Source organism: Sinocyclocheilus rhinocerous, unplaced genomic scaffold (genome assembly GCF_001515625.1).
Source record: "Sinocyclocheilus rhinocerous isolate Xijiao unplaced genomic scaffold, SAMN03320098_v1.1 scaffold2584, whole genome shotgun sequence".
Lineage (NCBI taxonomy): Eukaryota > Metazoa > Chordata > Actinopteri > Cypriniformes > Cyprinidae > Sinocyclocheilus > Sinocyclocheilus rhinocerous.
The window spans coordinates 862,304-882,589 of NW_015652145.1; the positions used below are offsets into that span (position 1 = coordinate 862,304).

A 20,286-nucleotide genomic window follows, 5' to 3' on the forward strand; every position below is an offset into this window, starting at 1 on the left:
TGCTTTAATAACATTAGGAATGTACGGTGACTGAACAGAGCAGACAGACGGTTGCTGTGGCAGGATCCAGACACAGATTTGGACACAAAGTGCTGAGGAGGTGACCAGGTGTCTCATTTTCTCCAGAGCAACTGCTGACTGTCTCAAGCCCCTGAATTAATTAGCAATGTACTCTCAGTGTCTTAAAGTAAATCTTCTGTCCACACTGAGAGTGAAAACACTGCAGAAACAAGCATAAGGCTTCTGATGCAAGAGACACACAATGAAATAATGCCATGAAACATCTTAAAATCTGTAAACTTTAATCTCTTGAAGACATTAGTTGTATTAAATACATGTCATATTGTCTTATGAATTAAGAATTAAGTTTATTCTCGTGTGACAGAAAAGGCTTATAGCAAGGCGATAAGAGTCTGAAACAATATTTACATGAAATACAAAAATATAAACTCACAAAATGGTATTACAGATAAATTTACAATAACCAACTCTATAAAATTAAAAATATATTTCTATTAAAAAGCTATTTAAATAATCTTACAGCTCAAGTTTTTCAGAGAGCACAGCCATTCCTGTCAAAAGTGTATTTCTTATGCATTTGTATCTGAGTGTGTTTGTATACACGAAGCCTTCGTGAACGTCGTCGTTCAGCATGTGAAACCAGGACCATGTCTTCTCCATCTTCACAGTGGTTCAGGTTTGTCAGGGGCGGTCTGGCTGTCATCCCCCAGCAGAGCTACAATGTGGTGGGCCCCAGTCATCCCGTCTCTTACTCACATGCCTGGAGGGAAAACACAGGCAAGCAGAGAACATACTTAGTATATTTTTGGGTCATTGGGTGTCAAGGTTATTCTCAGGGTGTTCTCCTCTTTTTATAGACACTCCCACAATAAACACTGCAGCCCAATTAGCACATCTTTCATTAGCTGCCTTAACAGAGGAGCATTTAGTAGCTTGTGTGACACCATTGGGAAACATTTAAAGGTGTCTGAATTAATGTACGTATTCAAGACACATTAGCCAAATAACTGGCCATAAAATTCTAAGGGTCAGAGAGAGGGAGGAAAGTTGTCATAAGAATGAGTTACGACTGTTTTGAAGCAAAAACAACTGTACAATATGCAAAATATGACTGCTCTCTCTGTGTCAGGTAATATCAGTGATGATCCCCCTCTGGCTACAGTTACAGTGCTGCTTTGAGTCATTGAAAGTTACACAAATGCATTCTTCTCTCTCTCTGAGGCAAGTTACAACACTATAGACTGTAGGAGCGCCAAAGCAAATCAACTTAACTGTGTTAATGCATCAGTGTGGAAGAGTGTAGGAGTGTGTGCGTGCGTGTGTGTGTGTGCATGACTGACACTATGATTAGCATGACCTCAATCTTTCAATAAGAGATTGAAAACCCCTGTTGATACAAGAGCCTTGTTTCTTCCCACGATCTGTTAGTCTGATGGTTGATAAAAGGAGTATATTATAGTATATATATAATAATAAATGAGTCGCTTAAGCTGAATTTATTTGATTTGATCTACTTGATCAAAATACAGTAAAAACAGTAATATTGTTAAATATTAGTATAATTTAAAATGCACTTTCTTTTTTGAATATATTTTAATAACTAGGCTACCATTCAAAGGTTCTAAGTCGAAAATAATGTTTTTTTTTTAGTCTCTTATCATCACCTGCATTTATTTGATCAAAAATACAAAAACAGTAATATTGTGTACAATTTTAACCATTTTAATTTGAATATATTTTCAAATGTAATTTATTTCTGTGATCAAAGCTGAATTTTCATCATCATTACTCCAGTCTTCAGTCACATGATCTTCAGAAATCACTGTAATATGCTGATTTGCTGCTAAAGAAACATTTCTGATTATTATCAAAGTTGAATTAAATAACATTATTTTATTTCCCTTTTATTTTATATATTAAAGAAACTTCATTTCACTTGATTATGTGGTCTTTAAAAAAGAACAATAGACATAAATTAAAAGATAGTTCATAATAATATTCTTAATTTATGAAGCTGTTTTTGCACTGATTATATTATGTAACACATATTGTATTGTATTATGTTTAGTGCTGTCAAACGATTAATCGCATCCAAAATAAACGTTTTTGTTTACATAATGTATGTGTGTACTTTGTATATTTATTATGTATATATAAATACACAAACATGCATGTATATATTTAAAATATGTTTTGTTTATATATAAAATATTAATGTTTATATATAAATTATTAATTATTAAATATATACATGTATGTGTGTGTATTTATATATACATAATAAATATACAAAGTACACACATATATTATGTAAACAAACACTTTTATTTTGGATGCGATTAATCGTTTGACAGCACTAATTATGTTCATATTCATACAGCATGTGAAAGTTGTCTATCATATGTGAGGGCAAAATAACTAGAGTGTGATACTTTGCAAATGAAGCGCTGACTGAGGTCTTAAAGATGTACGTGTGCGGTGTTGTGACGCTGCTCAGCAACTGTAAACAAATACTGTAAACTCAGTCTCAAATTCTGTGTAAATATGTTTGTCCTCATCTCAACATGTTTGTTATATTTCGACACTTCAATCATGTAAAATAGTCCTACCCACTCAAAATATATCTGCCACCATATACTGTAAATGGTAAAGCAGAATCTCTACAAGCTGACGCATTTCTTACATTTATATAATGTCATACCATTTAGCCCTTGCTATAAACATACAAAAATAAAAACGGCAGCATGATTTTATGCATGTTTTTTTAAACAACCCAAGATTTCACCCTAAAACAAAGTCAATTTTGTCTTTAAATTCACATCACTCAGTACTTACTTGCTAATGCTTTGTCAAGGTCAGCAATGAAGTCCTCCAGCTCTTTAGTGTCTCCAAGTTTAGCTAAAGACGACAATATACAGTTGATCAACACAGTACAGAAAATAAACCTAAAACCGATTCATTAGCATTAAATATAAACTCACGTTTAGGAGATGTGACCAAAGGACTGTTTGATGAGGGGGAGAAGACGCTGGGAGAGTTGAGCTTCTCATCACTGAAGCTGAAGCTGTTTCTGTTCAAGGACTCTGCACCTGTTACAGGAGGAAAGAAAGAGACAGAGGAAGCCAGAAATGAAACACCGACGCTTCCTGTATGTGTACAGCACACTGCCTTCTCTAACTCCACCAAAACAGGTGGGTAACGACCCCAAAATCTGTCGCAATCTATAGTGATAGACACAGAGAGGAAGGAAAAAGCAATGTTGTGATGCAAATACAATAGAGCTGAACATATAATTGTGCAGAATTAAGGCCCATTCACACCAGAGATGATAACTATAATAATTACTGTAACAGTAGTTTTAAAATTCATTTTATGTGAATAGGGAAATCCACATCAACAGAAATACTATTTCACTTGCAACATCTGTACACTTTTCCTTGCCGAGAGCATTGAAATTCAAGGGACAACTGGAAAAACTCTAGACTAAACGTCTATAGTATTCACTTGTGTTGAGTCACCACTTAATGCCTAATGTAAAAGCAGTGGAGCAGCATTGCTCTCTATCACACAGGCTTGCCAAACATGTGCAGTGACCCATAACCGGAGGGGGTAGGGGGTGTTGGGGGTTAATCTGTGCTAGTAGAGCGGGTTGAGTTTGTAATCAATGCATACTCCTCTAATAACAGCCTCTCTCTCACGAGCACACTTTCAAAGCGGGTTCAACCGCGACCCACCCTCGAGCAGGTTCATTTAAAGCCACAGATCTGAGCCGGTACACCACACTCCATCTTAAAAAACTTTGTTTACACATTCTTAGCCCTGCTCGACGTTAAAGGCAGAGCAGGCGTGCTATTACACGGAAGCTCAACTTTTCCCACCGCCTCAGTCATTAGATCCTCTCGCATGTGGGCTTCAGCACATCAGCTGGTGAAACGTGCAAGTATCCACTCGGCTGACACTGACTGCATCATTTACATTAGTGGTTTTAAACCTTAAAAATCAGTCAATTAATTACGCACAATCAGAGCAGTTGATTAAATACGCTTTTGAAAAGAAGTGTTCATAATTGTAGCGAATGTACACCTGTAGTGTACTTCGAATCTTAAAAGTATATATATAATAAAATACTAATTAAATTGAAGTGCACTTAAGTGTAAGAGTATTTTTATAACCACACACTTTTTAAAAGTGCACTTTGTAATAATGTCTAGTTCAAAAGTTTTACTTTAAAGTGCCCTTGTAATCATTAAGTTTTATAACTCTTGTTTTATGCTTTAAAGAAGAACACTTATTTTGAAGTGTTGACTAAGCATATGTAACATACTTGATTATAATTTTAACTGTAGTGTGTTATTTAATATTACATTTAAAGTTAATATATTTAAAATGCACGTGTAATTATAAATATATTCAACTAACTGCATTAAATATAAATTGAATATATAATACAATTTCATTTAATTACAATTAAAGTGTCATTTGAGTGTCTGAAAATGTGTCCAGTGTAAAGTCCTGAAGCAAAAGCACTTGAAAGTACTGATCCAGATCAATGGCACGTGTGTCAAAATGGCATAAGGCTTGATTGGATCCTAAATGCAGTTGCACAGATCCATGAGGGCGACTACGGGGCACCAGAGGATGGTTTATAATGCAAGCACAGAGTCTGTCACATTCCCTGTTTGTTCCAGAAGGAAAAGGGTCGGGTAAAGAGATCACTTGTTGCTTAACCATTAAACACAAGAACACTTCTAGAGCAAAAGTGAAACGGGAACCTTTCTATGCATTCATAAGCAATCAAACAGAACCCTTTCACATCCATTCATGGTGCAATCCTTCCTCAGATTCTGGATGCATCCCATCAGTACTTCAACACACAAGGAGGTTTGGATATAATGGGATTCAGGCTAAGAAAAAAGTCAGTGTTTAACTTGAAATTGAAACCCCAAAGTCTCCACAAAACGTCTGAGTAAGGCTCTGGTTCTCTGTTATTGGCTGGAGAGTTAAACCTTCATGCTGTGCTCAGAACCAGACTGTCTCTGGGTGTTTGGCAGGGTCTGACTGAACTCTCTTCTGCTCCACAATCTCCAGTTTGTGGGAATGAACGTACTGTGAACTTGTGAACAGCTATTACAACTGACTAGTGACAGGCTATCAGAAATGTTTCAAGGTCTTTATAAATTTCAAGGTCTTTTAAAAGACGTTTCATGAAAGCCGGCTGTTCTCTGTGCTTGTGTGTGGGCTCAGATTAGATTAGATAAGATTATGCACTGTAACTGCTGAGGCTGCGGGACTTTAGTCGTGCGCTTCTATGATTCTTCTGGGATAATAAAACACCTCAAAACCTCACGCACACTCACTCTCAGAGTCGCTGATGCCGCTGTCGCTGACGCTCGCGCTGCTCCGTCTCTTCACGGTTTTCAAGTGCTCATCATATCTGAAGTGTCGCTTCTCCACGGGGGACGAGAAATCCTCAATGACAGCGTCGAATTCACACAACACGGCGTTCAGGTCGTCAACGTCCTCAAGAAATGCTGGAAAACGCACGAAAAGATTTGTTGCAGGAGCAGAATAAGTGCCATATAGCGACAAACTATCGCCTCAGTGTAATAAGCATACTTGCTAGTACGTTTAACGAGCCGCACTAAACCGCATTGAGTATCATTAAAAATCTTTGACTTACATTTGCTCTGTGACTTCATCTTTGGAGACTTCATCTTCTGTAGTCCTTGTGTGTTAAACTCCGAAAATATCCGATATAAGACAAATCTCCTGTTAATACACGGGCTGTGTCTTGCTCCTAAACTCGCACAGTGCGCCCGGTGGGGTTGTTTTAAATATCGCCCGGCGCTGAGAGGGAGGCGTGTTGGAAACGCATCGCCAATGAGACGCTCGCGCCTGTTTTAGCCCTCCGTGTGAGTTACATGCACTGGCGTCATTGCTCCCTGAACTATGTGTTTGTAAACAGCTACTATGTGCGACATCAGTACTACTTTATTTTTATCCGTAACTCCATCATGGGCACCCTTTAGCGATGACTTCACTTGTTGCAATGTTTTACCAGCAATACAGTAATAATGTGACAGGAAAAATGGCTTACTGTGTGTAATGTCATACGGCATGAAAATATATCTAAAGATGCATTGCAGTTCAAAAAGCCTTCAGGAATGTCGACGTGTGAGTGTGTCGGTGTGGCTCTATATATTTGTTAAAAAAAATTAATTCTTCATGCTAATTAACTTCATTAATTGTTTCATGTAAATTGATGTGTGATGGTAATCTGTAAAGTTTTGGCCAAAAACAAGACAGGCAGAAGCAGTAAATAAATAAATAAATATTGTCCGTATATAAAACATACGGGAAATAAAAAAATAATGTTATTTAATAATGATTATATATATATATATATATATATATATATATATACACACACACACACACACACACACACATTGTTTCCAACATTGATAATAATTGATTATAATAAATGTTTCTTGATCATCAAATCATTATATTAGAATATAATCAGTATATATATATATATACTGATGTACTGTATGTTTTCATCAACATAAATGCAATTACATATAAAGAGGAAAGTCATATAGGATTAGGTCAAAGGTTAGGATGATGGTTTGGATGTAACAACATAATTGGATGTAAAACACAATGCTTTGTCTGTAAAACCCAATCTTTTTCTGTGTTTTAAAAAAAAATGTGGTCTTATTTTGGTGTTAAATTCAAAGTATTCCCATTTTCTGTGTCAAGTCTAATCGATGCCGTTCCTTTTACGGTCATTCACAGATTCACAAAACTGATCTGGTCCAAGATTCTGCAGACATCTGGTGGTGACTAAATGTATGTGCACTCATGTTATTTATACATGCCAAAGAAATTGGATTCAGATATAGAACCATTTTATTGGTCAAGTGTGTTTAAATGCATGAAGAATTTGTTATTGATTCCAGAAGCTTCAGTACCTTCCGGTTCATAACATCTAGACAGATTAGAACTTTAAATGACAGTTCATGCTTAAGAAATCTGTACAATCTTTGACTACTATGCTGAATGTGACAGGAACAACATTTCATACTGTCGGCACAGGCAATTTCATAAGGCCAGATAATACTTTTGAGGCCTAACTGCTTAATCATATACAGCTAAATCCTGCTTTTTGTTATTTTTTAGTGGGACTGTGGGATTTATCACTTGCAAAAGAATTCTTTACACCTCTGGTGTTGGAGTTAACAGGTAGGCACATGGTAAAACAAGACATGTGTTTGCAGCTGCACTTGCCTGCTGACTCTAGGGTTTAAGTGGACATGGAAGGTGTCGAAGACTACACTTACTGTCTGAGAGAGTGAGATCCGTTCAGTTCACAAAACATTCACAAGGATTTGCCGAATGTTTCTGTCAAAAAAAAAAAAAGGTTTTATAAAGAATGTACTCACTAAGAGTAATTTCCAACTGAAAAAAAATAAAAAAACTAGAAAAATATATAGTCACTACAGAAACATGACTTTTACTTTTACAATTTTCCTGATATTTCCAGATTTTTCATTACTTTGGGAACCCTGGTCTTTATATTTAAATTTTAAAATATTTTAAATTCCTATTTGATCCTGCTGATCACAGCGGTTATAAGATATATACAATATATCAAAATATTTACTTTTTATTGCACATTTTATTTCCATATTCACTTCCAGAACACATCTGACAGTCACTGCAAACTACAATGACATTTTTCTCAAATTATACACGATACTGAATAATCGAGACAAACTTCAGACATGATACAATCCCAATTTAAAGTGCAATACAGTCCCTGTTTTCCAAATGCTCTTGCTTACAAAAAGGGTTGTCGATCCCCAAAAAAATGATTAAAAAAAAAATGAAATCAAGCCTTTGAGATATGTTGAAGTCTTATTGAAGCATGGATTTGCTTGCAAAAGACATCAAACATCACTAATATGTTGCATATCACTGTGTTTCACAAATGCATTGAGGATATACGTGCTCTCATTTATAATAAAGTGTGTTTTCCCTTGTTTTTAATCTAATTTTCATCATAGTAGTTCATAATGCTCTGAATGCCTTGACAGTGGCGCCCACTAGTGTTCATGATGGAGTCAGTTATAGCTTTAGTAATGCATTACACCACAGTTTAGATTGAGCTTGCATGCAATATATGCTTTCGAATTAAAAAGTTCGAATGAAGTGCAGAGTAAATATAATAATAATTGATCTGTAACCATAAACATAACAGAACGCTAACAGTGCACAATAATGAGGACCGATGTGTTTCTGATACAAGATTGCCTTTAGAAGTTTCACCATAGCAACCTACGAGAAATTGTAATGATAGATCCATAAACATTAAATATTACAGTGAAACAACATGCAAAGTTATTACAGACTGAAAATATTATAACAGGCTCTTCATGTCATTGAGCGTGTTTCTGGAGAGTTAATATCACTCTTAAATAATAGTAAGACATATTGGCATCACTTGCTTCGTAATATGTGGATTAACAAAACAAAACCCTCATAAATGTCCAATTGTTCCATAGTTTACACTTCCAAAGTCATTTGTAAACTGCACATACACCAAATGAAATCCTATAGACATATACTGTACTGTATATCTCCCAATCACTCTTTCTGCCTTAACTTCATTCAGAACGTCACCCTAATTTATTGCATGAAACTGTATGGGCCAAAGTGCATTAGCATAAACAGGGTGTGTTCTCCTCCTGTTCACCAGCGAGCTGTATGAAGCTGCTCTCACTTGGCTGTTTCAGTCTCAGTGGCTTGCGATTCTTCAGCTTGTAGGCCAGAGTGAGGAAAATGGCATCTACACGCTCTTTTTCCACAGGGTCTCTTGCAGATGTCTCAAAAAGCGGGAAGTTGTAGCTATCAGCCAGTCGCTGAGCTAAAAACGTGGACACCTCTCTCATTCCTCTCAAGTCACATTTGTTCCCAACTAGGATGCGGGGGACCATGGGAGGAACTGAGTGACGGCTGCACTCCTCAATCCACTCCGGCAGACTCTCAAATGAAGCCAGACTGGTCACGTCATACACAAAGATGATGGCATGGACGTTTCTGTAGTAATGCTCCACCATACTCTTCCTGAAGCGCTCCTGTCCCGCCGTGTCCCAGATCTGCAACTGAGAATGAGAATTCAATTTTGATCATTGTAGATATTATACTTGTATAAGACCAGGGCTAATTGTCATAAAAATCTCAGCAGTTTTGAGCCCAAAGTGCTATTATACACGTGTGATAAATCAGCACATCAGTGAACTTACATGTGACATTAAAGGGGTCATATGATGCTGCTAAAAAGAACATTATTTTGTGTATTTGGTGTAATGAAATGTGTTTATGCGGTTTAATTTTAAAGAAGTCTCTTCTGTTCATCATGGCTGCGTTTATTTGATTAAAAATACAGAAGAAACAGTAATATTGTAAAATATAATTACCATTTAAATAATGGTTTTCTATTTTAATATACTTTAAAATATAATTTATTTTTTTTTTTTCTATTTTAGTAGAAAAAAATGTCTTTATTATCACTTTTTATCAATTTAACACATCCTTGCTGAATAAAAGCATTAATTTCTTAAAAAAAAAAAAATACTGACCCCAAACTTTTGAACAGTATATTGTTACAAAAGATTTCTGTCTTAAATAAACAGTTCTTTTTAACTTTATTCATCAAATAATCATGAAAAAATTATCACAGTTTCCAGAAAAATATGAAGCAGCACAACTGTTTCCAATATTGATAATAAATCAGCATAGAATGATTTCTGAAGATCATGTGACACTGAAGACTGGAGTAATGATGCTGAAAATTCAGCTTTACATCACAGGAATTGCAATAATATTTCACAATATTAGTTTTTTCTGTATTTCTGATCAAATAAATGCAGACTTGATGAGCAGAAGAGATTTCTTTCAAACACATTAAAAATCTTACTGATCTCAAACTTTTGAACAGCAGTTATAATAGTATAGTATAACGATAGTTATAATACTCTATTTAAACAAAATTACACCATTTAAAATATTTAAAGTGTTGTTTATCTAACTTACCACTGAACGGATAGCAGTCCATTGTGAAGAGAGGAATATAAATACTCGTTCTTCAGGATTTGTGAAATAAACTCTGCTGTACGGATCCTTACCTTTATGTTTTCTCCATCAAGTTGAAGGGTTCTCTCTCTGAAATCTACTCCGATTGTTGCCTCGGGGTTTTGGAGAAATTTACCACCGCAAAAGCGGAAAGTTAGACACGTCTTCCCAACATTTGAATCCCCAATAACGATTATCTTAAACACCCTCGCCTGAGCACTGTCATATTCCTGACACGAGTCATTGGCCAGACTGTCTCTTGTGTAAATCGTCGCGAAATCATTGTTGCCCGTTGTGTTTTCTATAGCCATAGCTCCGATACTCGCGAAATATCGCGAGAGGATAAGAACAAAGTGTTTTCTATTGCCATAGCTCTGATACTCGCGAAATATCGCGAGAGGAAAAGAATGAGATCTTAACGTGAACTCTCGTGACCTTTGCTCATGTATCTAAAAAACCTTTGTAAAAAAAAAAAACATTCAGTCTATGGTAAAAACGCCTGAAGCTGAAAAAACAATGAATAAAATGATTTATTAAGAATGAGATCTTAACGTGAACTCTCGTGACCTTTGCTCATGTATCTAAAAAACCTTTGTAAAAAAAAAAAAACATTCAGTCTATGGTAAAAACGCCTGAAGCTGAAAAAACAATGAATAAAATGATTTATATAAAGTATAAACAGATTTATTAACTGGACCAACCCTATAAATTAGATTACATAAACGTGGTAATTTAACAGACAACTATAACATTTAAACAACAATAAAAATAAGGAACAAACAGGTAAATTGAGGTAGGGTGCAACTCTGCTAATTGTTCAAAGATGTATATTCTGTATGTTTACTAATAGCAGAATAATAAGGTGTAGTTATAGCATACTTCAGAGGAAATGAAATGTGTAATATACTGTAGTAAATGCTCCATCCTTCCTGAAGTGGTTGATCTTAATAATGTATCTAAACGTTATCCTGCTATACCAAAAGTGTATACATTAATTGCCCCTATATCACCTCAACAAATGAGGCCTTTATGTTTGAAGGAAACCTCATTATCATGAATTAAACTGCACCATCAATATTAAATAAAACTGAATATTTTTGTGCTCATAAACTTTGAGACCAGAAACAACCACGTTTTCTTTAACAGGGGCTGTTTGCCCCATTGTACCCTGTTCAAGAGTCCAGCGTAATACTGCTCTTTATTTATGACCACCAAAAACCGGCAGAGTCAAAATACTAAAAATTCTTTGCACCTCTCTTATAATCCTGAGACAAGGTAGCATTCACTGACAAGGTAAGCATTTGTTTAATAACACTCATCATAACAGCATGGATTTCAAGTAGGTTCTAGCCACATCGAAACAGGCTAATCATTTCAACACCTATATCTCAATATACTTTGCAGCATGTTCACGTTTGGCTCTATTACACATTTTTTTTACGCTGTATTTGACACTTCTGACACATCTGAACTGCACCGGCTACCAGTTTTCATCTGAAAAGGAGCTTGAGCTGCCGGAGTCAGAGTCTGCATCAGTCAATCCATCGAAGTCCCAGTCAGCGCTGGAGCCGCTGTCGTCATCCTCCTCCGAGATGAAATTCTGACCGGACCCCAAGCACGCGGTATAAACCCGGGTGGAGAGACTTATGGATCCGAAGGACAATCCAAACATGGTGGCCACGTTTCTCCATGAGTCCCGAGTGGGATCGTATTCATGTATAACAAGCCTGTTTTTGCTGTGATGAACTATTGCAATAGTTAGAAGCAGCAGTTTGCTGTTGTGTTGCACCACTTGGTAGTTGAGAGCGCTGCTGTCAATGGGAATGTCACCGATCCGCCTCCATTCTCCGCGAGCTGGGTTATAGGCTTTGACCACGGGGATATCGCACAAACATATAATCTGCTCCTGGAAAACACAAGCTTTGTGGAGTTTGCTGCGTTTCAGAGAGCCCCGCTGGAGCCACAGACTTTTCTTCGGCTCGTAGCTGAGCATCCTCCTCTTGTTCACCACATAAAGCCGCTCGTTTACCGTCACAACCTGCATCTTTCCCAAAGAATGTGGCAAAGGGGCCACAAAACCCCATTGGTTCCTCTGAATGCTGTAGCATTCTACTTCCTTGAGCCTGGCGTCCGATACCGGATCCCTGCCTCCCAGAATGTACAGGTGCCCGTTGAGGTAGCCCATGTACGAGTGCATTCTTCGGAGAAGTCGTTCCGCAAGCTCCTGCCAACAATTTAACAGGGGATTGTAGACCCAGAAGTGCTTGGACAGGTGCGAGGCGAGATACAGATTGTTCTCTGGCGTGGTGCAGACCATAAACGTCTCCACAGGAGAGCGTTTGAAGTTCTGATTGGTGAGGTTCATGACCGGGGACGCCATAGAATAGATGTCGTCCGTATAGGGGTCGTAGCACATGAAAGGCTCATTTGGCCGTCCGAAGAAAAGCACCATTTCTTTTGCACTCTTGCCGATTCTTTGTTTGGCAGCATGTACGCTCTTTGAAATCGTAGCGCTCGGCTCACCGCCGGCCCCGTCTAGGACATTCGAAAGATACTTCTTAATAAAAGGCTTTGATTTGAGGCCTTCTAGATAAACCCTGTCCTTCTCTGAAAACAAAGCCCACCGCACACATCGAAGGACCTGCAGCGCATCTTCAGCATCCGCATGCAGGTTATTCTCAACCCACTGTATTGCAAACGAACACACTTTGCGTTCACAGTCCACGTCCAGAGAATCCAGTGTGAGGATCTCCTTAATTTGCTTCAGGTCCAGCTCACAAAGCTCTCGCGCGCTGGCACCGAGCTGGACGAAGTTCTTCGCGATGAACACCTGAGCTTTGCTCTTCAACTCCAGATTGTCAAAGGTGTCGGCGAACTTCAAAATCCCTGCACAGTTAGAAAGGTCCAGCCTTCTTGTCATGAAGTTGGCACACGCTTGCCGGATATACTCCAGCTGCAGCATGTTGGCAGCTGCATAAAGCCTTTGCACGTTGCCTTCAGTGATTGTCACTTTGCCAGTGTAGCAGTAATCGATTATGACAGCCATTGAATGGGCGTCCACCTCATGAATGGTGACGCTCCTCTGAGTGCTCTCATACAGTCCTCCGGTAAACATGCTCTTGAAATACGGGCTCGCGGCAGCCAGTATATTTCGGTTGCACTGGAAAACTTTTCCTGAGCAGCCTGAGGAAACACTTTGCTCCGGGTCAGGCTCCACTTCGATAGTCACGTCGACTAACAGCTGCGAGTCGTAGAATAATTTCAGCTCTTTCATCAAACTTAAAGCGTGATTCGTGTCCTCAAGCTCCTCCGGACCACCGAAGCAGCTGACCGAGGCCATGTCGAGCCCGTTCTCTCCGTCCGAACGCAACTAAATCCTGTCAGTTTGCGGCGGCACCGGCATCAAATCTCCCTCAGCTCTCAACGTGTCATGAAAACAACAAACTGTGGGCTGCAGGTACCGCTTCCTTGTTGCCTGACAATGCAGACATGTTTCATTAATGAAACGCGGGCCTTTTTTTCACTGTACGAAATTATTTTAGGACAAACGATCGGCAGCGGCGATGTCCGTCCCGATTAATTTCATTTCGCTAGGCTTTTGATCTTGAGTAATCGACGTTGCGTGTCTCACTCAAGCTTGCTGCCGCCGAGCTGCAGAACACGGCGCTGATTGGTCACATCGGCTGCGCCGCAAAGTCTGTTAACCAGCCTACATAGACAGCATTTATGGGCAGCGTAGGCCAGTGCTCTCAGTGTGATACCACAAGTGCTGCCCGCAGCTATGCGACCCAACAGTGCCTTCTAGGTAGGCAGCTCTCTATGATTTGAGACGTAGCCAGTCTCAGCGCTCTGTATTAAGTTCGGTTGGCCTGCTAAAGCTTTGTTCAGAATGACAAGCCTCAATATTATATAAAATATAGATTTAGTTACAAATATTAAATATTATTTTTAAAATGGAAAGTATTGCATTAAAGTATGCAGTTCGTGAATTCATGACATTTGTTTTGTTTCATCAAATGTAAATTCATGTCCCAGTCACATTTTCTTGGTTAAATAAACATTACTTACACTATCAGAAAAAAAGAAAGAAACAACAACAACAACTATATTTTATATTTTTATATAATATTCTATTTATTAAAGCCAAGTATGAATCTCATCAAGTTAGTGTTTTAAGCATTTTACATTTATTCCAACATAATAACAGGCAGTAACAATTTAAATAATATATTGTATTTGTGAATTTATGTTCAGCTATTATTTTTAATAGTTAACTTTGAAGTATTTTTGAATTTTATGATTGATTAATATACTACAAACACCTTTTTTGACATTTTTATCACAGAATAAAGCAGAAAATATATTTTCTAGTTTCTAAAGGTTACTGATATAAATGGTATGTCAATTAGCACTGCATTATTCATATACTTTATTTATTACCTGGAGATGACTTGGAAAAACACATATAAAAAGTGTAGCAATCGTGTGTTTATTGTCTTCATGTTTTATCAGTCAAAACGTTTCTGCTTTTTATTCAGCTTAGATACAGTGATAGCTGGATGCCTTTGTCCATATTAGGGATTTCCTGGCACGTTATAAGTTATTACTTCTATGAGTCTGTTTTGGACTTTCCCTATGAATGAAACAGACACAGGAGAGTGTTCAGTGCTCAGTAATGTTCACATCGCCTCATTTTGGATACAAATGAAGCGTCAGGTCATGCATAGACTATCTTGTCTCTTTGCATTTAAATCTTTAATTATTTATTCACACTGGCCGTTGAAATCTCTACGTGACACATCCCACGTATCTCCCGCGTATTCTACACTCATGCTCCCAGAGATCATGTTTTCATGCCATTTTAAATCTTATTTTGACGTAAAACAAAGTGCTTATATCTAAGTGTGTGAGTTGTTTACTTACTTTTTTAAATTAGTCTTCCCATTAATGCCATCATATTCTTCATTCAGACTGATTTGCGAATGCGCACAAACACGAGGCTGGCCTGGTTTCACAGACAGGGCTTAGACTAAGCCAGGATTAGGCCATAGTTCAGTTAGGACATTTAAGTAATTTTTATTAACATGCTTTGGAAAAAAAACATTACTGGTGTGTATCTTGAGACAAAACAAGGGCACTGACATATTTTAAGGTCAATCAGTGCAAGTTTCTTTCAGATTTACATTTTAGTCTGGGACTAGGCTTAAGCCTTGTCTGTGAAACTGGGCTCAGGGGAGGCGAGAGAGACGCTGACTCCTGCTGTAATCAGAATCAGAAAGAGCTTTATTGCCAGGTCTGTTAACACATATGAGGAATTTGTGACAGAAGCTTCCACAGCACAAACAGAAGGACAGTGACAAGACACAGATAATAAATATAGAGTAAGTAAAAGGAAATAGCAATATACAACAAAGTTTTTGAAGAAAAACACAATATACTAAATAGGCAATAGATGGTATTTGTGTGTAAAGGTGTGTTATGTACAATTAAATGCAAGGAAATGTGAATAAGAAGTATGGTGTGTTAAATAAATAAATGTAGTTATGTATTAAATGTTTATTGTAAAGTTAACTTCATGAGATGGATTGCCTGAGGGAAGAAAATGTTCTTATGCCTGGCCGTTCTGGTGCTCACTGCTCTGTTACACCGACCAGACAGCAACAGTTCAAAGAGGAAGTGACCTAGGTGTGAGGGGTCCAGAATGATTTTGCTCAGCTCTTTTACTCACTCTGGATGAGTGCAGTTCTTGGAGAGTGTGGAGGGTTGTACCAGTGATTCGCTCAGCAGTCCGAACTATCTGCTGTAGTCTTCTGAGGTCAGTTTTAGTAGCTGAGCTGAACCAGACAGTTGTAGATGTGCAGAGGACTGATTCAGTGACTGCAGAGTAGAACTGTATCAGCAGCTCCTGTGGCTGGTTGAATTTCCTCAGCTGGCGAAGGAAGCATCTGCTAAATGACTAAATAAATAAATAAATATGCCTTTTTGCCAATGGAGTCTATGTGGAACTCCCACTTCAGGTCCTGAGAGATATCTGGTGCCCAGGATTCTGAATGACTACAGTGCTGTTCATGATGGTTTATACTTTTTAATGTATTTGTAAAACTTGGGTTGTTTTATTTTTGCACTACAAATTTTTTTCTCATCCAATATTTTGAGGAGGCACTGCCTCCCTTGCCTCCTCAGAGGAAACGCCCCTGACACACACACACACACACACACACACACATATATGTGTGTATATATATATATATATATATACACACACACACACACAGTTAAGATTTATTTACAATTATTTATTTATAATTAAATATGTTCTGATTTAACAATAATTCATAAACTTGTCAGACCGGACAGGCATGGTTTATTTGAGCATTCAACTTACGTAGATTTAACTGCTTTTCAAGGGGATTAGGGTCAATAAAGCAGCACTGCAGTTTAGCCTGAACACATTTTAAAGGTAGCGCTTACAACGCTGACTAAGACACAGTTATGACATTTTTATTATCAAAACAACAAAACATGAGTAAATGCATTGTGAATGTACAGTAAATAAATGTATTGCATGACAGTTTGACTGAATGATAGAACAGTGAATTAAATTTGATTTATGTAATTGGTAACAGAAAGAACGGTTTCATGAAGAGTGTATTGGGGAAAAAATATATGAATATTTAAAACTATTGAATACTAGTGAACATGTACACTAGGGTCCAAAAGTCTGAGGCCACATTGAAAATTTGGATCATTCTCAAATCATGCTGGATAAAATTAACATAATGAATGAACGATAGTATGGGAAAAAATATACTTTAAAAGAATATACTTAAGTGTGATCTGAATGTAATGTTTTCAGACACTTAATTGTTAAAACAGGTTCATTTTTATTAGGAAAAATTATATTAAATGCAATCAGCTAAAAGATTTGAAGTAAACTACAAGTTTACAGTCAACACAATTAAGCACACTTCTTTTTCACAACTGAGTTGAAATGAAAAATATTAGATAATAAATTTACAACAAAATTTTCACTAAGTGAAAATCATTTTCACTAGTGGTATCAAACTTTTAGCTCACATAATTTTCTTTGCCAAATGGTCTTAGTTATAACTGCGATTAAGCACATTAATCCTGCTCAAGGCATCCTTATTGTCTATGGTCTTGTGGACGGTAATGATGAAGGGGAAGGCAGAGGGCAGCTCAACTCTGCGGCTGAGCTTCTGGTGACCCCAGTGCAGGCAGCGCAGTCTCTCAGCCAGATCACGACGGCCCGCCCGCTCAAGACCGTCCTGCAGCAGCTTGGTTTTGTTCGGTTTGTCCCAGGAACGCTCATACCTATCATATAAAAAAAATAAATACTGTGTAAAATAACAAAGCACCCATTTAAAAAAATAATAAAATAAAAAAATGAATTAATACACACCATGATTCCAGCATTCTCTGAGCCTGAACCCTCTTTTCTTTGGATGTGGCATGAAACTGTCTGACTTCATTTCTGGTGAATCCAAGTTCAAATGCTAAAACGGTCCACTCAAACCCTAACTGCTTAGCAATCTCCTGCACAGATTTCATATTGATCACCGCATCCTAAAGGACAAAGTACAGTATGCATGGACATATAATGGGAAAAAAATGTTAATATTACTAACAATATTGTAGAGATGACTCACCTCTTGTGCCTTGTTTGGCATTTTATCCACTTACACAAGGATTCTAGTTGGTTCCACAGGCAAGAAACAAGAGCTACAATGCAGAGTCTGTCAGTACCATCTAATGACTTTTTAAATGAGTAAAAAGTACAACACTTTTTTAAATGTAATTTAAAACACTTACAAATTTGCACTGTTGATGTTAATGTGACTGGAGTGGTCAGTGGTTGTCAGAGAGACTGTCAAACACAAACCTGCCTGGTTAAAAATTAAAATATCACACAGTTCACTCAAGCTTTTACATTAAGAATTCACTTAGTGGAGTGAATGTAAGTGAGCATAATTTTGAAAATTATTGCACTTGTCTTTAACACATAATGGTTTGTTTTATTATTATTCATACCACAACACTACATAAGCATGTGTTTATAGACATATTACACTATATATTATCTTAAAAGATATATTGTAAAATATTATAAAACTATCTCTTGATTTTAAAAGGACAGTAACATATTTAATCATGTCTGTCAACTTGACAAATATATTTCATATATTATTATGACATATTATAAGACATAAGACATTATATTAAGACATTATATAAGCATTTCACAGATTTCTTTGTAATCTAAACGTGTAAAACTACAGTATATTGTCAGTGCATCTAGTTCTTTAGCTGAACTGGTTCTATGCATTTGTTACATGTTAAGTTAGAATAGCTCCAAGTCCAGACCTCTTCTCTTCTTCATTGTTTAACTCCAGATCCTCCAGCCTGCACAGTTAAAAAAGCCAAGATGTACAGTTGTGCATAAATATTTGGACAAGACTGAGGCCAGTGTTGTTGAAGAGTGCATTTGATTTTGGAATAAAAAGTTGGGTTAGCATGTTAATGTTGTCACATGACCACTCTTGCCACATTTACCATTGTGGCGTGGAAATGAAGAGAGTCATGCACAGAAATAAACAGAGACTAATATCAGAGATACAGTAATTTTTCATGAAAGAAATATGTCATGATGCATTACTGAACCACCGTGTTAATTCAATGTTGTCACATGACCCACATTTATCATTGTGACGCTCAAACAGTGGTGTAGATGAAGAGAGTCATGCACAGCATTGAACAGAGAAGACCAGTATGATTTTTCAGACAAACGATTCATGTTGCACTTTAACACACATGGATACAATTTTCTCATGTATTAATTGAAATTGAAAAAAAATTGAAAAAGGTCAGAGAAAAACGTACTGCGCCATGGTACAACAGTAATACCCATTCTCTCAAGAAAGAAACTCGTAGTCTTGAGCGCAAATGGAGAAAAACTAACTTGGAAGTTTTTAGAATTGCGTGGAAAAACAGTATGTCCAGCTATAGACAGGCTCTAAAAGCTGCCAGGGCCGAGCATATCCACAAACTCATAGAAAATAACCAAAACAATACAAGGTTTTTATTTAGCACAGTGGCTAGATTAACAAATAACCAGACACCACCCGATCTAAATATTCCCTCACAGTTTAATAGTAATGAATTTATGAATTTCTTCACTGATAAAATAGATAACATCAGAAATAAAATAACAAATGTAGATTCTACAGCGTATAATACTTCAACTTCATTCATCGCACCAAAAGATAAACTGCAGTGCTTTACAACTATAGGACAGGAAGAGCTAAATAAACGTATCACTGCATCTAAACCAACAACATGCCTGTTAGATCCTGTACCCACTAAATTACTGAAAGAGTTGTTACCTGTAGCAGAAGAACCGCTTCTCAATATTATTAACTAGTCGTTGTCTTTAGGTTACGTCCCAAAACCATTCAAGCTGGCGCTTATTAAGCCTCTTATTAAGAAACCACAACTAGATCCTAGTGAACTGGCAAATTACAGACCCATCTCAAATCTTCCTTTTATGTCTAAAATTTTAGAAAAAGTTGTGTCTGCACAATTGCGCTCCTTCCTGCAAAAAAATGATCTCTATGAAGAATTTCAGTCAGGTTTCAGGCCCCACCATAGCACAGAAACTGCACTTGTTAAAATTACAAATGACTTGCTTCTTGCGTCAGACCAAGGCTGTATCTCATTGCTAGTTTTACTTGATCTTAGTGCTGCGTTCGACACTATAGATCATGACATACTCATAGATCGATTACAAAACTATACAGGTATTCAAGGGCAGGCTTTAAGATGGTTTAGATCCTACCTGTCCGATCGCTACCACTTTGTTCATTTAAATGGGGAGTCATCTCAATTATCACCAGTAAAATATGGAGTGCCACAAGGATCTGTCCTAGGTCCTCTGCTATTTTCGATATACATGTTGCCCCTTGGTAATATTATTAGAAAATACGGGATTAGCTTCCACTGTTATGCAGATGATACTCAACTATATATCTCAACAAGACCAGATGAAACTTCTAACTGACAAGTCACCACTGATATGCTACTACTAAATAGTGTAGAAACGTAATT

At 37.2% G+C, this 20,286-nt stretch overlaps 4 protein-coding genes across 5 annotated transcripts; all 4 read right to left on the minus strand.

Moving 5' to 3' along the window:
* Positions 1-285: 285 nt before the first annotated feature.
* On the minus strand, positions 286-5,866 carry LOC107713737 (regulator of cell cycle RGCC-like). Its single transcript, XM_016519343.1, has 5 exons — positions 5,702-5,866; positions 5,379-5,552; positions 3,003-3,110; positions 2,857-2,919; positions 286-781 (listed from the first exon to the last, which is right to left on the minus strand). The coding sequence occupies exons 1-5, from the start codon at positions 5,733-5,735 to the stop codon at positions 774-776; spliced, it is 387 nt and encodes a 128-aa protein (XP_016374829.1). The 5' UTR covers positions 5,736-5,866; the 3' UTR covers positions 286-773.
* A 1,837-nt stretch (positions 5,867-7,703) lies between these two features.
* On the minus strand, positions 7,704-10,580 carry LOC107713736 (ras-related protein Rab-33B-like). The gene is made up of 2 exons (XM_016519342.1): positions 10,215-10,580; positions 7,704-9,191 (listed from the first exon to the last, which is right to left on the minus strand). Exons 1-2 carry the CDS (start codon positions 10,470-10,472, stop codon positions 8,748-8,750), a joined length of 702 nt encoding a protein of 233 aa, XP_016374828.1. The 5' UTR covers positions 10,473-10,580; the 3' UTR covers positions 7,704-8,747.
* Positions 10,581-10,960: 380 nt separating this feature from the next.
* On the minus strand, positions 10,961-13,803 carry LOC107713735 (kelch repeat and BTB domain-containing protein 7-like). Its single transcript, XM_016519341.1, has one exon. It carries the CDS (start codon positions 13,499-13,501, stop codon positions 11,642-11,644), a length of 1,860 nt encoding a protein of 619 aa, XP_016374827.1. The 5' UTR covers positions 13,502-13,803; the 3' UTR covers positions 10,961-11,641.
* Positions 13,804-17,252: 3,449 nt separating this feature from the next.
* Positions 17,253-18,086, minus strand: LOC107713714 (p53-induced death domain-containing protein 1-like). 2 transcript variants are annotated; one of them, XM_016519299.1, is made up of 4 exons: positions 17,995-18,086; positions 17,832-17,904; positions 17,585-17,748; positions 17,253-17,496 (listed from the first exon to the last, which is right to left on the minus strand). In XM_016519299.1, the coding sequence occupies exons 2-4, from the start codon at positions 17,850-17,852 to the stop codon at positions 17,262-17,264; spliced, it is 420 nt and encodes a 139-aa protein (XP_016374785.1). In that variant the 5' UTR covers positions 17,853-17,904; positions 17,995-18,086; the 3' UTR covers positions 17,253-17,261. The 2 variants fall into 2 exon arrangements, with proteins under 2 accessions (XP_016374785.1, XP_016374784.1); XM_016519298.1 differs by lacking the exon at positions 17,995-18,086 and having other exon boundaries at positions 17,832-17,936.
* Between the last annotated feature and the right edge of the window lie 2,200 nt (positions 18,087-20,286).

Excerpts from the sequence above, each read along its gene's own strand:
- LOC107713736 (XM_016519342.1), bottom strand. The coding sequence starts at position 10,472 with ATGGCTATAGAAAACACAACGGGCAACAATGATTTCGCGACGATTTAC. Across the intron at positions 9,192-10,214 it reads TTGATGGAGAAAACATAAAG|TTGCAGATCTGGGACACGGC; the intron begins GTAAGGATCCGT and ends TCTCATTCTCAG.
- LOC107713737 (XM_016519343.1), bottom strand. The coding sequence starts at position 5,735 with ATGAAGTCTCCAAAGATGAAGTCACAGAGCAAAT. Across the intron at positions 5,553-5,701 it reads GATGAAGTCACAGAGCAAAT|CATTTCTTGAGGACGTTGAC; the intron begins GTAAGTCAAAGA and ends TGCGTTTTCCAG. Across the intron at positions 3,111-5,378 it reads CGGCATCAGCGACTCTGAGA|GTGCAGAGTCCTTGAACAGA; the intron begins GTGAGTGTGCGT and ends CTCCTGTAACAG.
- LOC107713714 (XM_016519299.1), bottom strand. The coding sequence starts at position 17,852 with ATGCCAAACAAGGCACAAGAG. Across the intron at positions 17,749-17,831 it reads TGCCAAACAAGGCACAAGAG|GATGCGGTGATCAATATGAA; the intron begins GTGAGTCATCTC and ends TTTGTCCTTTAG. Across the intron at positions 17,497-17,584 it reads CAGAGAATGCTGGAATCATG|GTATGAGCGTTCCTGGGACA; the intron begins GTGTGTATTAAT and ends TTTATATGATAG.
- LOC107713735 (XM_016519341.1), bottom strand. The coding sequence starts at position 13,501 with ATGGCCTCGGTCAGCTGCTTCGGTGGTCCGGAGGAGCTTGAGGACACG.